This window comes from Olea europaea, chromosome 10, assembly GCF_002742605.1.
Source record: "Olea europaea var. sylvestris chromosome 10, O_europaea_v1, whole genome shotgun sequence".
NCBI lineage: Eukaryota > Viridiplantae > Streptophyta > Magnoliopsida > Lamiales > Oleaceae > Olea > Olea europaea.
This window is the reverse complement of record NC_036246.1, coordinates 23,665,441-23,683,816: the sequence shown is the minus strand read 5'-3', so window position 1 is coordinate 23,683,816 and position 18,376 is coordinate 23,665,441. Positions and strand designations below refer to the sequence as shown.

Sequence of the window (18,376 nt, the reverse complement as noted above, 5' to 3'; positions counted from 1 at the left end):
ACTCCATGATCTAATTGTGAGTATTCAAAACCAAAAAATGGTTAAGTCCCAAGATCACTAGACCTCACAACCTATATTTCAAAACTATTAGTCAACCAAATGACGAAAAGAAATACCAATGAGTAGGGCTAGAAAATCTACAATAGAAGACCAAATCACTCCAGGTGTGAAGTCCTTCCATCCTCTCCTTATGATGTGCCTTTCTCATCTTTCCCCTTGTGCTACGCCTATCATTGACCGAAGGGTCAATAAAAGGATACTCAATAGCTATCCACTCTTTGGTCAAGGAAATAGAGGCTGCCATTACCTTTTCCTTATATGAATTCATGACCCTAGCATACTCTGAAGAAGCTTTATATCGCTCTACTGCCTTCTTCTGTGCATAGGCTAAAGTTGATTACAAATTATCAATTTCTTTTTCTTGCTCACCGACCTAAGCCTCTGAAGGGTCGAGAAACTTCTTCAAAGAAGAGAATTTTTTCTTGAAGTGATGCTCCTCCTTTTTTTTATTCTTTTTCTCCTCCAGAGCTTTCAACTTTGATGTTAGACGGTGACTCGCCTCAATAAGCACAGTTTGCATAGTCAGAACCTAAGAAGCAAAAAAAAAAAAAATATTAATGCAACTATTCAACAAAGTCAAGGACATAAACATAAATAAAAATAAAGAAGTGGAATGAGAAGAATTCCCTCCTACTATAGACCACAAAGCTACTCTCCATGTCATTAACGTTGCATCTAGCCAAGGTTCTAGCATGATCAGGTACAGCAAAAGCTTAAATTATCTTGAGTCGGGGAGAATTTAAAACTTGGAAAAGAAGGGCCCTCACTCTTAGACTTGATGCAACTCAAAGTCGCCTCTTCTAAGCTCGAGCACTGGGTTCTATAGCCTCATCCAGCAATTGTAAAGTTTCCTTACCGATGCACTTTACTTTTCCCTTGTCTGCAGTCTTTTTTCCTTTTTAGGGCACAAAAGACAACCCCTTATCACTCCCAATCGTGGGCGCGGGTATCGAATCCAAAGCTCCTGTAAGTTGAAGTCCAAATTTGCATGTGGACAATGAAGTTTATCAAACTTGGAAAACAATGAACAAAGATGTATGTAAATGTAAAACTAAAAAAATAAACGAAAGCCTATAAGAGCAGAAAGAAACCCCTCATCATTCTCAAACTCGGGTTGTGAGTTCAAAGCTTCAACCAAGTTGAAGTCCATACACGTATGTACACATTAAAGTTTATTGTGCTCGAAGAACAAGAAGTGAAAATACGTGCAAGTATAAAAGTTAAAGCAATAAATAAGAGCCTACCAATAGGTTGACCGTTCCCCAATATCAACATCTTCATCACGATCAAAACTGAGGATAAGAGGGATACAAGAGGTAGTATGTGGGTCAATTATCATATTTATTTTCTCAAGAAAGGAGTAAGCTCGACATGACTGTTGAAGAGATGAGTTTAAGGATGTCTAGTATTGATTGAGAATTAGCCTTTGGAAGGTCGAATAAAGAAATATCGAGACTTTCATCCACTGCTTTACTTCGACAAATGTATAAGAAATATAGTGTCTTCCTTTACGCATTGGAATTTATTTGATTAGGAGCAAGGTAGAACTCATTGAAGATTGAAATAAAGAAATGATGGATAGGAAATATAAAACTTCCATCCATATTATCCTTGAACATGGTGACGTCATGGGGATCGAACTCGAGAAGTTCAACGTTGGATTTGGGACCCTATATACATAATCGTCGACTCAGGCTAACTTTCAAACATTTTTTCAATTTAGCTGAAGAATTATAAGAACTAGACTCTTGTGGAATTCTAATAACTACAACCTCGCCCTCAGATCCCGTCCAATTTCAAGACTTTGGTATGGAGACTTAGAAGAGCAAATATGATTTTTTAGGAGAACGTGGTTTAAAGAAATAAGAATCAATATAATGTGTCGGGCTATCAACAAACTAAGGAGAATGACAACCCCATGAGGGGAGTTGGTCAACCAACCAACTAAGGGGATGGCCGATCGACCATCATTGTTGCTGGTTGATCGGTCCATTCAACGATAGGTCGGTCGAGCCGCTCCCTCTTTCATTTTCAATTTTGTTTGAGGAAAATGATAAAATTGTCTTGTATACTTTGATGGAATGAAACTAAAGACTAAATATTTTTAATAGAAAGAGAGTCTAAGGAAGATATTACCTTAAATGTGAGGAGATTTGAGGAGCGGCTTGGGTTCATAAAGGGAGAAAAAATAAAAAGGAAAACACCTTCTCCTTTAGATGGACCCAACCTTTAAACCCCTCCCCCCCCTCGCCAAATGCTAACCCACTCATGGGGTGCCAAGTGCACTAGGCTACTAGACCTATTGCACTTCGCCATTTGGCACGATCAATTCACTTATGCGCTACCAAATGTCAATATATAGTAGAACAAAAAAATGGAGTTTACAAGTGAGTGTGCTACCCCTTAACGATAACCATCAATAAGAGACAAAAAAGGCTAATGATGCTATATGATATGGGAAGCGAACTACGAAGGCCAATCAAGTGAAGGCAATAGCCTGACTATTGCTATGCTAACTCAATTATTGCTAACTTAGTTCGTCTACCACTATGCTAGCCTGACTAGTACTATGTTAGTCCATCTACTAATATGCTTGATCGTCACAGCTATGCAAGTTCGTCTACCATTATGTTAGCCTGACAAGCACTGTAAAAGATAGACTATTATAACTTCCAATTGTCTGAACATCCTTTTAATTAATTGAAAACCGCCTAATGGTTATCATGGGTCACTCTTAGTAGCTCAGTTGATGGATGTTGATCACTAAGTACATTGGTAAAAATCGTCTGGTGAGTGGACGATTTTCACCATACATGTGGCCAAAAACCACCTAGCGATTATATGATTTTGAATGCCTATAAATGCTACAAAGACGTGTTAGGTAGATCTTTTTCACAACACATTTTTGGCTTCCTCTCTTTTTTCCTAAGTCACCACATAAATAATCCATTTTACTAATTCTTACATCAAAGGTACAACGAGGGAGAAAGCCTCAACCTCTTTTATAGGTGTTCATTTATCACAAGAGTAGCAGAAGCAGCCTTGCTCCGCCCAGGAAGTCCAAAGGTCATTTCTTAACTACTTTACTCATAATAAGCATGTGGTTTGAGATAAATGGGTCTACAAAATTAAAAGGAAACAAGGTGATAGTGTGTAGAGATTCAAAGCAAGACTGGTAGATAATTAAAGGAGTTTAGTTGACTTTTTCATCAATAATAAATCCAACTACCATACAATTGATTTTAACAATAGTAGTCACATTTAATTGGCCAATTCGGCAATTGAATGTATCAAATGCTTTCCTCCATGGTATTCTGGATGAAGAAGCGTATATGGAGCAAACTAGGGAATTTATTGATAAAAATATATCGAATTTTGACTGCATATGTATTGATGATGGGTTATTATATACTCATTATCCATATCTTTATATGTTTTTCGTGATTCCAATTGGGCAGGGTCTCCATATGTAGAAAATCTACAAGTGAATATGGTGTGTTTCTTGGCCTAAATCTTATATCTTGGAGTGCAATAAAGCAAGATGTAGTCTCAAAATCCAATACAAAAGCTGACTTCAGATCTATGACATTGACTACTGCCGAGTTATATTGGCTCTAGATGCTACTGCGAGAACTGCAATTTCATTATATTCCCCACTAGTCCTCTAGTAAGATAACAAAAGTGCTATTGCTTTGGAGTCAAATCCAATGTTTCATATTAGGACAAAACATGTGGAGGCCGACTATCATTTTATCAGAGAAAGAGTGGTGAACAATGGCAAACAAGTAAGACATATTTCTACTCAAGATCAAGTGGCAGATGTATTTATCAAGTGCTAGACCATAATGTGTTTCAACTATTATCCATTTGCGGGAGTGTTAGACTATCTGACATTGTCAAAAGTCTTTAGGCTCTCGAACCCCTGTACAACAAATTCAGTTGTAATCCTCCTCATCTCTATTTGTAATCCTCCTCTCTCTCTCAATTCCCTCGACTCTCTCTCTCTCTCTCTCTCTCTCTCTCTCTCTCTCTATTATCGCCTCTCTCTTTCTCTCTATTATCGCCTGAATAGTGCAACCTCGCACCACTACTCATCTCTACGGTCACATCGTTCTCTTCTATTGAAGCGGCATTGCAGTCGCGCCCCATATCTCCTATCATTCGTCAATGCGAGGGTCGTCGCTCATAACCAGCGTAGAAGAGGATGTGTCGTCGGGCACAGCTTGTAGAGGTATTGCGTCGTCATTGTTTGTGATTTGTATCGATTTGTATACCAGCATCGACCATTGTTTGCGATTTGTTGCTTGTGGCTGGCATGGTTTGATATGATTTTTTGGGGTGATTTTTTTGTATGTGAATGATGGCTACCAAGCCAGATCTTGTTTGTTTTGTTGGTTATTAGTAGCGGTGACGATTTCCATGGTTTGGTGAGGTTGGGGGTATTTTATTGGTACTGGTGTTGGTGGATCTCGTGTTGCTAGTGGTAGATCTAGAGCCGGTGGTGATAGTCTTCGTGGCGGTGGTACAAAGGTTGTGATAGTGGGTGGAATGGTGCTGATGGATCTCGTGCTGGTGGTGGTGATGAATAAGGCAGTGGTGCAAAGGTACTGTGGTGGTCGTAGCGATCATGGCAGTTTGGTTGATTTTGTGACAAATAATTGGATCCGTGACCTAAAAATTGTGATTGTGACTCACAATTTGGGAGGCACAATTGGTCGCGGCGATGGTCGTGGTGGTTTGGTTGATTTGTGACTCACAATTGGATACGTGACCAGAAAATTGTGACTGCAAATCGAAAGTGTTGGAGGTGGTCACAAATTATTTGGTTGACTGTTATTATTAAATTAATTAATCTGTGACCAATGAAAAAGATAAATTGTGACCTGAAAATACTTTGTGACCTAAAAAATTATTAATCTCTGACCGATAATTTGATAATTTGTGACTGTCTAATAAATTGTGACTTGTAATATTTGTGATTTGTGATCAATAAATAAATTGTGACTTATAAACTTTTTAATTTATGACAGATGAACAAACTGTGGCTTATAAAATTTTTGAATTGTGACCATAAAATAATTTGCGACATAAAATTTGTGATTTGTAACCAAATTATATAAATATGTGACTTCAATATATTTAATTACTAAAATAATTAATTAATTAAATTATAAATAATTTTTAATGAAAATCTGATTTTTGAAATTTAAAACTTATTTTCTTGTTTTTGAAATGTGCCATAATTAATTTTTTACTTATGAAATTTTTCCTTGATTGTAACTCTCTTATTTTACTTCTTAGGGGACTTCAGGTGATTGTGCTATTTTTGAAATGTAAAGTTTGGTATTCAAGCCGATCACTTTCAACCCATTTATCATTTTGTATACACCGGTAACCCAAAATTTTATCGCTTCATTTGTCCTATGTCTTAAAAGGGTTAATCAGCTTGGACAGGGCCTTACCCCATAGCACAACCCGTCTTAAAATTCTGTCACCATTCAGTCTAGTATGGTCATTGCAGTGAGTTGAACCTAGACTTCATTACGTCCAAGTAAATAAATCTAAATTCACATAAATAAATCAAAAAAAATCAAAAATCAAAAAATCAAAATTCACATAAAAACAAGAAACACCTAAACAAATCAAAATGATTGGAACATTTTGTTTTGTCCGATTATCTCAAGAATCCCACGACACACTAGAAAAGAAGAAAAATGTGTAACAGATATTGATAATCAAAGATGACTCAAAATTTCTTCACAGAAATCAAGATTCCTCAGCAGAAAATCTTTGATGGGCTTGTTTTTCCCAAAGTATTATCTCCCGGCTCGAGAAATTCAGTAGAATTTCATAGTTTTACTGACGCCATTAAAGATCAAAAGCCATGGCTAGACTCTGTTCTGCATCAACACGGCGCTATTCTTTTTAGGGGTTTTTCAGTACCCACTGCTGCTGACTTCAACGACGTCGTTGACGCGTTTGGATACGAGGAATTGCCGTATGTGGGCGGCGCTGCTCCGAGGACTAACGTTGTTGGCCGAGTTTTCACTGCCAATGAATCCCCGCCAGACCAAAAAATCCCTTTCCATCACGAGATGGCTCAGGTCAGTTTGATTTTGTTTTTCTTAATGTTGCTCTTGTAATTGAGATTACAGCTGAGAAATTACAATCCTTAGCGTAATTTGATGCTTTTTCTTCGTTTTATATGCATATGTTTGGGGTACTATTCCATAATCTTGTAATAGTAGTCTATAATTCTTGAATTCGTGTATATATAAGTGGGATATAGTTAAATTTGCACAATGGATTTGTAAAATTTGAGAAATTGGCTGCATTTAATCAATATCTGGAAATTTAGCTGCAGTGTTGATTGTTTTATCACAAATTATTCCTAATCAAAGGCTGGTTCGTATTGAAAATGCGGAGGAGGCCGAGTTCTTAGATTTCAGTAACTTAAATTCGAATAACAAAATCATATGAATCTTTTCAGTATATGCCCTTCATCTACAGTTTTGGTTCGAACTAATTCATTGAAACAAATAGTTCATGGCAAGAAAATTGAGTTATTTGATGGTAGTGGTTAAAAATGGGACCATGACAATTATCTCTGATTTCCCTTCATTATTTACTTTGTGAGTTTTGCTGCAATTCACATGGTGTACTCCTACATGCTATTGCTAGCTTGTTTGTTTAGAATGGGCTCAGATCTAAGATGTTTGAGTTGTAAGATTGAAGAAATAGAGTTTCATTAGTTAAGTTTTTTTATTTTAGAAGTAGATTATACGGACAGATCATCTAAAAACAATATGTTGCAAAGATTTTTACATAAATTTTACGATATATGATAGTTATGGAAATGATTGCGTGAATCCATCTTTTATCAATGCTGAATTGATTGGGAAATTAGTAGGTAAATTTTATGCCTTCGACTTTATTCATTGGTCATTCACTCTCCATGTTGACCTACAACTTGAACTGGACTTCACTGCGTGTCTGCAACAGGTTCCCGAGTATCCTTCCAAACTGTTTTTCTTTTGTGAAGTGGAGCCTGTTAATGGGGGAGAAACCCCTATTGTTCTAAGTCATGTTGTCTATGAGAAGATGAAAGAGAATTACCTGGACTTTGTTCAAAAATTGGAAGAGCATGGATTAATATATACTCGAGTACTGGGAGAAGAGGACGACCCTTCATCCCCAATTGGCCGTGGGTGGAAGTCGACGTTCTTGACTAAAGAGAAGAGTGTGGCCGAGGAAAGGTTTGTACTCTTCACCTATTTATCTTAGAATTGTTCCATTTTGGTGACTTGTACTTTTGCTGTGTTTAGCTTGGTTTTAGACTTTCAGAAAAAACCTTTTCAATGGCAAACTTGTATTGAATTTTCTTGTTACTAGAACAAAAGACAACATTCATTAATCATTCCAATCTACTTTTTATTTCCTTTTCTATCATTGCATTATCGTGTGCATAATGGGTTTCTCTGTTTGCAAACTTTGGTTGCCGGTCCAGACAACTATAGGTCACTAAATTCTTAAAGTGTTTTACCTGAAAATAGTCAAATAATGGAAGACTAACTGAACACTTATCAGGGCTGCTAAGTTAAACATGAAGCTGGAATGGACGGAGGATGGAGTGAAAACCATAATGGGCCCTATCCCAGCAATTAAATTCGACAAAACAAGACAGCGCAAGATTTGGTTCAACAGCATGGTTGCTGCTTATACCGGCTGGGAAGATGCACGAAATGATCCGGTCAAGGCAGTCACTTTTGGGGATGGAAAACCATTACCATCTCATATTATCTACGACTGTCTAAGAATCTTAGAAGACGAAAGTGTTGTCATACCATGGAAGGAAGGAGATGTGTTATTGATCGATAATTTGGCTGTTCTTCACTCTCGAAGGCCATTCTCTTCTCCTCGACGCGTCTTGGCTTCACTTTGCAAGTAAGAGAAGTTCTCTGGCAATAGCTTGCTGAATCTTTGTATCTAAATAACGCTTTCTAAGTCTTAATTATAATAATTTTTCCTTCAGTTCTGTTCAAGCACAATTATCATATGCCGTGGAAAAATATTTGACCTGTACCCCGTATATATGAAATAAAAGTTTCTGTATGTGGTGCGAGGCTTGAGGTTTTCATCAGGTATCTTATAATTTGCATTTGAATACCATCTTAACATGTAGAAATTTTCAATTTTTAGGAAGAAATAGGACTGACTACTCAACATTCAAAATTGAAATTTCTACTCCTTTCCTATTTAAAGTTGTAGGCATGTAGCCTTGTTGGTGACTTTTGAGTGTTGAGAATTAAGTGACAGTATCACGCTGGTGTGTGATAGTTTTGGGAATAGCCCATGACATAAACATTAGCATGACCTCCATGGTACACACGTCGAATGAATGTGTCTACGATCCTACTTGGTATGTAGATGGTAAAACTATTCCGATTGTAATAGTTCGTACGAATAAGTCTCATAGCAAGCAATGAGAATGTCAAGAAAATCTCGATATTCACTTTATAATGTGTCCAATAAGTTGCTTGAACTTGAATTATAAGATCACCTAACAAATGAGTATCATTTGTCAATTCTTGATAATAAGGTAAAATTGACGTGTTCTAGTTAGAAACTTGTTAAATACTGAAGCACTCTTGGTGCAGTTACTAAGAGTGCAAGTGGTGCCATATTTTTCACGTGTCATAAAATTTTAAATTTTTTTTGAACGGTTACCAAATTTATCAAATTGTTATCCCATTAGCTATTAAACTTTAAAAGTTTCTCAAATGGTCACCAAATTTATAAAATCGTTATCCTTTTGGTCATGAACTTTAGAAGTTTTTCGAATAATCATCGAACTTATAAATTGTTATCCCCAGCCATCACTCAGTAACTCACCATTAGAAAATTGATGAACTTACTAATGTGACAAATGAAAATGCTGATATGGCACATTATTGTTATTAATTCACGACAAACCAATCAAAAACGTGCTTCCATATATTAAAAGCACATATAAAAAATGTTCATAAATTTTAACCTTTGCTTGTCTTCTTTTTGCTTAGATGTACTTTCATTTATCCATGTTTGAGCTCCATTATTTTCAAAATTTATTTTAAATCACACATTCTTCCATAAAATAAAATTACACGTAAACTTAAATTTTTTTATTATCTTTCAACTACATATTATCCAAAAAATCATTGTTACAAAATACATTTTCTGTTTATTCCCATTGATCGCATTTTTTATAAAGCACGTATTGACTAATTTATCTTCAACTAATGACCAATCATCGTGATCATTTGCCACGTAAATGAGTCCATTGAATTTTTAATGGTAAGTTATCGTAAGATGAATGTAATAACGATTTGATAAATTCAGTGACCATTCGTATAACTTTTAAAGTTAATGATCAACAGGATAACAATTTAACAAATTCGATAATCATCTGAAGAAACTTTTAAAGTTTAATGACAGTGAGATAACAATTTGCTAAGTTCGATTACCATTAGAAAAACTATTAAAACCTAATGGTCAATAATTAGATACTGTGTAAAGTTTAATGACCATTTGAAATGTTAACCTGAACATTCTTGTCTCGAGTTTAAGCAGAGAAATCAAGCCTTTAGTGGTGCCACCAAACCCACTTCCCTGTATTTCTTGATCTTTGGTGTACGGTGCCACCAATAAATTAATTTTTCCACTATGGATTTCGTTCCAGTGGAAGAACCTAAACCATTATCTAGGCCTTTTATGATACCATCCATGAAGTATATATTTTAACTTCAAGATCACTGTGAAGAATATTAGAACACTTTTAAAATGAATTTTATGACAATTGTTGTATGATGAAATCAAGAATCCCAAGCCAATCCAAGCCAAACTATGGGCGGATGGAGAGGGGGCTGGGCTCAACACTTCTAAAGTGAATTTTAAGACAATTGTTGTATGATGAAATCAAGAGTCACAAGCCAATCTAAGCCAAATTAACGAGTGTCTGAAAATATATTCTTGACCCACTTTGTCATGAGTATCATGAGTTTAACCTTTTAAATTGAATCTAGTGAGCATAGAGCATTTTTTATGGTATAAGCTTATTGAAAAAAAAAAATTTAACTTCAACCCACCCTAACAAATCTTTCTGGTTCCACCCCTGCAAACTACTCTTTAAGGTGAGCAGAATTTAGAATCTATACGATGCTATAAGAACGGTATAAATTTTCACGTCAAATATCTATGTCGTATGAAGCCCCTCTGTCCAGTGGCGGACGCAGACATTTTAGACTAGGGGGTCAGTAACGAACTTTTAAAAAAGTGATGAAAAAATTAAAATAAGATATATCTTATTACAATTGCTCTCTACGTGTTCTCATACTTTGATAACGTTCAATAATTACATCATTTTCAATCTTATCAAAAACATCCTTCTCAATATATGCAATCAAACTATCATTCAACCATTGATCTCCAATTCGATTGCGCAGACGATTTTTGACGTAAGTCATCGCAGAAAATGCTCTTTCGACTGTAGCAGTAGCCACGGGAAGAACTAAGGTTAGTGTCACAAGTTTGTAGACTAATGGATACACTTCATGTTTATTCTTCACAACCAATTTCTGTGCAAGATCACTAATGCCTTGTAATTCTTCAAAGTCTTCAGAAGTGCGCATATCAATAATATACGTATCTAGTTGATCATCAAGTTCTAGAATATCTGCTGCATCAAAATCTACCGGATAATACTGACATAGTCGAATCAATTTGATCTTGTCAAAAGCAGCAAATGAATTATTTGGAGATAAACATGCAACACAAATAAGCAAGTCACTATTTGCTTCAGAAAAACGATCATTCAACTCTTGAAGTTGCATATCAATGACGGCATAAAACATTTCCACACGAAAATGATGCAAATTTGTCACTGTCTCACGCCGTGAACGACCTACAGTTATGAACATATCATCCATATCGGGAACATTGATCTTGTGAGTTTCACAAAACGAACAAACCACTCCCAAAAAAGAATCCCATCCATCATCTCTCATGGTTTGGAGTTGTGTTTTACATATTTGCACCAATTTCGTAGCATTAACAATATCTTGATCTTTTCTTTGTAATGCTTTTGACAATTCGTTTGAAATCCCTAAAATCTTTTTCATGAGATATAGATTAAATGCAAATTCAAATCTTAACATCAACTCCAATGACATGCATGCATCACCTCTTGTTCCGGTACTTGTAGAATCAGTAGCAATCATCTCAATGACTTCGACTATAGTTGAAAACATGGTAATCAAGTTAATTAAACAACTATAGTGAGAGCCCCAACGTGTATCCCCAGGACGCTGAAGAGTAATTTCTTGATTGAGACCTCGTCCGCTTGATATTTCACCAATACTGAGTGATTCAAGAATTTTCAATCTTTGATTCTCTCGAATAAGATCACTCCGTTTAGCTGATCCTCCAACAATATTCACCAATCTATGTACTCTAGTTAAGAAAGTTTCAATCTTCGGATGTTTCTGTGCCACGGCTACAAGAGCTAATTGAAGTTGATGAGCAAAGCAATGAATATAGTAAGCACTTGGATTTTCTTTCAAAATAAGTGCTTTGAGGCCATTATACTCACCTCGCATGTTACTAGCTCCATCATATCCCTGGTCTCTCAAATTAGATATGCTTAAACTATGCGTTGAGAATAATTGATCAATTGCAGCCTTAAGTGAGGCAGCTGTGGTATTCAAAACATGAATGACACCAATAAAATGTTCCAATATACACCCATTCTTCACATAACAAATGACAACTGACATTTGCTCTTTCACAGAAATGTCTCGAGATTCATAAACTAAAATTAAGAAGAAACTATCACGAACATTTTCAATAATCACATGCAGACATTCAGAAGCAATAGCACTTACAATATCTTTTTGCACTCTTGGTGATGTTAATTTCAAATTCTCAAGTGCATTTGTCAAAGCAACGGCCTTAATCTCAGGATTATGATCACACAACCAATGCAATAGTTCAAGAAAGTTTCCTTGATTGTTTGAATCTTCATATTCATCATGTCCACGAAATGCCATCCTTTGTCGTAGAAGAAATCGAACACAATCAATTGAAGCATTTAATCGGATTCGATAATTTGTTCGAGCTTGATGCGATTGTTTAACGAGACAAGATCTAATACTTTGTTCTTGATTCTTGAACAATTCATATTTGACCCGAGCTTGATTGTGTGCACTACTTGAAGCCCCAACGTGTTTTCTTATATATTCTTTCTTTTTCCAATTTGAGAATCCACCTTTAACAAATGAACCACCATTCAAACCGAAAAGATAACAATAAAAGCAAAAAACTGCATCATTTGCTATACTGTATTCCAACCAAGTGGGATGCTCATTATACCACGAAACACAAAATCGTCGGTCTATTTTACCTATTCTTGTGGGTGGAAATATATGATTGCGAGGCTGACAAGGACCTCTTTGCATATATGCTCTTCGAATCACATCTCGAATATTAATATCATAATTTTGTATTGGAACTCTCAATCCAGGATCAGAGGGAAGCTGTGCAACATCAACATCCCCAACATCTCCACTATTTCCAACATCTCCAATATCCTCAACATTTCCAACGTCACCAATACCCCCAAATCCAACATCAACATCTCCAACCTCTCCAATACCCCCAACGTCTCCAACATCTCCAACATCAACATCTCCAACATCAACATCTCCAACATCAACATCTCCAACATCAACATCTCCAACATCAACATCTCCAACATCAACATCTCCAACATCAACATCTCCAACATCAACATCTCCAACATCAACATCTCCAACATCAACATCTCCAACATCAACATCTCCAATACCCCCAACATCAACATCTCGAACATCGTTTTCATCCCTTTTCTTTCGAACATTCCTTTCATCAATATTTTGTTCATCACAGGAAATCGCAGATGTACGTTTAAAGTATTTTTCCATAACTGAAACAAACCAAAAATGAAAAATCAACATGATTAGAAATGCCTAAATCAGTTTATACTATGTCATACCTAATTTCCTACCAAAAGTCAGACAATTTCAAATTTTCAATCTTCCCAATTCCAAATCAAGATTATCAATTTACATATAAATAAGTAACAAACCCAAAATCAGAAATTGGTCAATTTCCTAAATCAAAGCCCTAAATCAGAATTCAGAAATCCCTAAATTACATTTATTGGGCAGGAAACTGAACAGGAATCATAATTGATTAATTGTATTGTACATAAATCCAATTCAAGAAATAGAAGTAACTAACACTCTAATAGCAGAGAGGCAGGCAGGCGGCAGCAAAGCAGGTTAACTGGCTAAGCACTAAGCAATAAAAAATATGCAAAGCAGGTAAAGCTTCTAACCTTCAACTTTCAAGTCAGTAAAAATGGTAAGCCCGGGTCCGGCGTCGATTGTTGCAGTCGCATGGAGGCAGCCAGGCAGGTCAGGCGCGAAGGCGAAGCGGTCCAGGTGGGGGTGGCCGACTGCTTAGGAAAGAGTAAGTCTGTGAATCTGTAGAAGCAAGGAACTGGTGGTCGGCGGTGGGAAGGAGTGCACTGTGCTGTCTGTGCAAGAGCCGGGCTGCCGCAGTGCCGCTGCCGGAGAGTGAGAGACGAGAGTCGAGTGAGAGAGAGAGAAATCGTTGTCTGCCAAGCAGGGAAGAAATGTTGGGTTTGTGAGTTGTGACCTTTGTCTATTTTAATTTTGACCTAATATTTAAAAAAAAAAATCCTAAAAACTGGGGGGTCAATTAACCCTGCATGCCCCCCCCCGGTCCGCCAGTGCCTCTGTCTATAACGTGAATAATTAATGTGTGTTACTATTTATATGTCAAATATATTTAGCAAGTTTTGAATTTTTATTTATTTATTTTTTTTTTTTTGAGGCTAAGAAAATAATGCATATACTGTATTATATTTCAGATTATGCTAGAAGAAATGATAGATTGTAGTAAGATGAATATACGTTCGTGTTTATCGTAAAAGTATCATTAATGCATTTTTATACGAATGTCTATCGTACCAACGATATCTTGCATCATTTGGTGCAAAAAATGGTGTAATGAATAGTGTTGCACCATATTTGATGCTTTTCATCAAAATAGTGCAAAGTTTGGTATTGCATAATTGCATTGGTAATGGTGCAACCGTTGGAGATGTCCTAAGACTCTGCTGATCAAGTAAGTTTCAATTGTATTTTATAGATAAATTAAATCATATGTACATATCAAATACGGCAATAATATAACAAAGAAAATGACTATTTATGTACGATTATAAGAAGTAACGTGACAATTTAAGACTTCAAAATTTAGAAAAAAATGAAATTAGCTTTATCCTGAGGATTTGTGACACGTGCAACTGTGCAAGACAAAATTCATGCTGAAGAAATACAAAATCGGACTTTTAGATTGACGAAACTAAAAATTCTATTATCATCTGAAAATTGAAATTCATTTATAGCAATCTTAATTATTCTCAAATTGTTCATTTCATTTATTTTACTTATACATTGGAACAAGTCCATATTTAGACACTTCTCTCCGATTTGAACTCAAACTGTCCACTTTCAACTTTTACTAGCTTAGAATTAAAGCCGAAGGTTAATGGTTCACTAAAGTTCAATATAACATTGGATCCATAAGGTATTACACTCAACAAAATTTCAATTTCAAGTTTATTCATCGCCTATTATTAAAATTATATGCATGTCAAATATTTATTATGAAAGCAAATTGGGCATTCTCGTGACTATCGTGTTAAAGCCATTAATTATTATCAACGTGACTGTTAAATGTTTACAAATGTAGATATAAGCAGTGTTCAAAAAGCACACTTAGGCATGAGGTGAGGGCAAAAAGCTTTGCCTTAAAGGTTGAACATCAATCTTGAGAGCCCGCACTGTCCCGCCTCTGGAGCATCGTGAGAGAGGTAAATCGCGGAATGTGCTCCAGTAAGCCAGAGAACAAGAACTTGCCCGTACACTGTGCCCACAAAGAATTCAATTCCATATCTCAGGAATCGAACCTTCACACTGCGGCTGTCAGCAAGACTGAGACTACCTCACTTATATTATTTGCATTATTAGGTTATGGCCCGAGGGCAGCAAAAAAAAAAAGCGCTTTGCCTTGACAATAAGCTAAGTTGACTGCTTAATGTGCTTCTAGACGTGCCTAGATGCCTTTATTTATTTTTAATTTTTTTTACTTTTTTATTTTAAAAAAACTTTTTTATTTTTTATTTTAGTTTATCAACTTTTTTCTTTTTCTAGAAGGTTTTTATTTGATTTTGATTTCAAATTTTTAAATGGTTTTATTAGTACAAAAGTCAAAAATGACTTTATCTGATAAAGGTTTAGATAAAATTTAAGTTATGGTTAGGCCTGAGCTCGGTATGATTTGGGTCAATTTCGACTCCAACTCAAAACGAAAACCAAATTAGTCGATTTTGACGAATTTCAACATAAACCAACTCACTGTAACCCTTAAACTGAACCAAACGAAATCAATTCAGTTTGGCTCGATTTGATTCAGTTAGTCATTTTGAATTTTTAGTCCAAATTGAATTTAAAAAAAAAAAAAAATTTGTCCAAGTTTTAGACCCACTTAAATTACAAGAACTATAATAATCAAATAATTTTATATGACAAGAACTTTTAACTAACAAATAAAATCAGGTTAAAAGAGATAGATCAACAGAAAATTTAAAACTTTTATTGCTTTTTTTTTATGTATTATGTAGTTGAACTGTCTGAGTATGAAAAAAATGCTAAATATAATATAATGAGCTTATGAAAGAAAATTTTCAATTCTATTACTTATCGGCAATATCATAGATTAGAGGAAATCGAGATATAGTTATGAGATTATGATTTATCTTTTAATTTTTATTTTTCCTAAATTAGAAAAATGGTAAATGTATAAGTAGGTCGGGTTGGTTCGGTTAACCAACGGTTTGCATCTTTGAATCATAACTAAACCGACTCATCATGATTTTGTTTAAAAGAAAGCAAAACCAAACCAATTACTTGTGTCAAACTAACCGAACCGACCCAAGTCGATTCGGTTTCATTGGTTTGGTCGATTTTTCTACTTTTTTTTTTCCCTTTTTGTCCAATCCTAATTAATGTACTATTTATATTATGTAATTATGATTTTAAAATTTTATCGTTGTATTGAAAATTTCGAAAGTATGTGTGAAGTTCTCATAAAATCTATTAAGCAGGACGTGTCTAGTTAAAACTATGAAAAATGTTTTAGCTTTTAATTTCGAAAAACATGAAAATCGTATTACTAACTAAATATAGAAATTATTAAGTAAATGTAGTATTTTATAATTTTAAATGTTGGACATGTATTATTTTAATTAATAAATGATTTTTAGAATGATTAAGTATTTAAAATAATAATAATAATAATAATAATAATAATAATAATAATAATAATAATAATAATAATAAGTAACTTTTTTTACCCTTAGACTCATAATGCTTGAAATTTGGCCTCCATGTTTAACCGGGTACATGACTCTGTTAGTGAATTCAATTTATTTAGCACCGAGTTGAGCCCATTATTCTCAAAACTTATTTTTTTCAAAACTCATTTTCAATTACACATTCTTCCATAAAATAATTTTCAAGTAAATTTTAAAAAAAAAAAATCTTATTTTTAACCACACATTCTTCGAAAAAATCGTTGTACCAAAGTACATTATCCCAAAATACAATATTCCAAAATCACTTAATAATTTCTTTCTTTTCATTGTTTCTTTTGTGGATTTTAAATTCTTAATTAAATAATGATATGTTTGATATAGATTTTTAGAATAAATTTTGAGAAAATTATTATTATTATTGAGAATATGTGCTGATAAAAAAGTTTAAAAAAATTTATGGGTCCATTTATAAAATTATTTAGTTTAAAGCGTGTGATCGAAAGTGAATTTCGGAAAAAAGGAATTTTGAGGAATCCCAGTAAAACAAGGGCTAATTAATTATTAAAAGTAAGATGAAATATCTTGAATTACGTAGTAATCTGTAATCACATTACTCAATGGATCTAATTTTATTTAACATTTTACACGTGGTCATAGCTTTATAAAAATTGTTTTATCGGACTTGCGTTTGTTTCCAAAATTATATTTATGGTTAATTAGCATATAACGTCATTACATTTTACTACTTTAGTGAAAAAAGTATTTTTATCTTTCATTTTTTGACATTTTCACTTTTCATTACTCAAATTGTCATTTTCATTTTCACAATTAAAAGATGTGAAATGACAAATATACCATTTTATTTAAATAAAACAAAAAGAAAATGAAATAACTAATTACAATCATAATCCTAAATTTTATTTTTTTTAAAAGTGCAAATGAGTTTCAAATAAATTTGTAAAAGGGTTACTAATGCATATTGTCACTAACTAACACTATAATTGTAAAAAAAATCCATACATTTCATTCTTTGACATTTTCACCCTTAATTACGACTTTGATTGTGTGAATCATCATTTCTATTCATTTTCGTCAAATTGCTCTGCGCAAGGACCATGCTAATTGAAAGCTCAAGAACAACTAACCAATAGGGGGTGAATTGGTTATTTGATACTTTTTCAAAAATTAACACAAATTTAAGCAAATAATTATGAATAAACAAGATAACATAAAAGTAATGTGAGGAAGGGAAAAAAGAGTGCAAACGATATAATAAGGAGGTTCGATCCAATCACGATCTACGTCCCCCATTACCAAACTTTCCGTCATGAACAAGGCATTTTCCACTATATTTGATTGACTTATGGTGCAATCCAATCTTTACAAAACTTCCGATGACTTACAATTAAGAAGCATCGATCTTTTTATACCGTTGAGATTTTCGAGATCTCAACACGACCCACAATCCAAAAAATAAGAGAATTGAAATTACAAGTGAAAAACTTCTCTCTTAATAAATGATATAGACTTAGCCCCCGTTTGACCCCTATTTTTTGGAAATGAAAATGGGTGGAGTAGTGTTTTTTTGAAAATGAGTGGTTGAAAAAAAAGAAGAAAATTTCAATTTACATACAATATTATTTTATGGAAGATTGTGTGGTTGAAAATAGGAGAGAAAAAAATGTAATGTAATGTAATTGAATTTAATGGGAGCCAAACAGGGGCTTAGTTTGAATATAAGAGAGAAATAGGTAAACACTTTAATTTTTTTTTTTTTTGATATCCAGGTATCCCAACTTACACCAGACTAAATCCTGGACCTCCAAGACCCATGCC

General features: G+C 34.4%; 2 protein-coding genes across 2 annotated transcripts; one reads left to right on the top strand and one right to left on the bottom strand.

Moving 5' to 3' along the window:
- Positions 1-5,690: 5,690 nt before the first annotated feature.
- On the top strand, positions 5,691-8,198 carry LOC111401566 (clavaminate synthase-like protein At3g21360). Its single transcript, XM_023029359.1, has 3 exons — positions 5,691-6,164; positions 7,063-7,316; positions 7,648-8,198. The coding sequence occupies exons 1-3, from the start codon at positions 5,802-5,804 to the stop codon at positions 8,006-8,008; spliced, it is 978 nt and encodes a 325-aa protein (XP_022885127.1). The 5' UTR covers positions 5,691-5,801; the 3' UTR covers positions 8,009-8,198.
- A 2,205-nt stretch (positions 8,199-10,403) lies between these two features.
- LOC111400425 (zinc finger MYM-type protein 1-like) lies at positions 10,404-13,055 on the bottom strand. The gene has a single exon (XM_023027847.1). The coding sequence runs from the start codon at positions 13,053-13,055 to the stop codon at positions 10,404-10,406; it is 2,652 nt and encodes an 883-aa protein (XP_022883615.1).
- Positions 13,056-18,376: the final 5,321 nt, after the last annotated feature.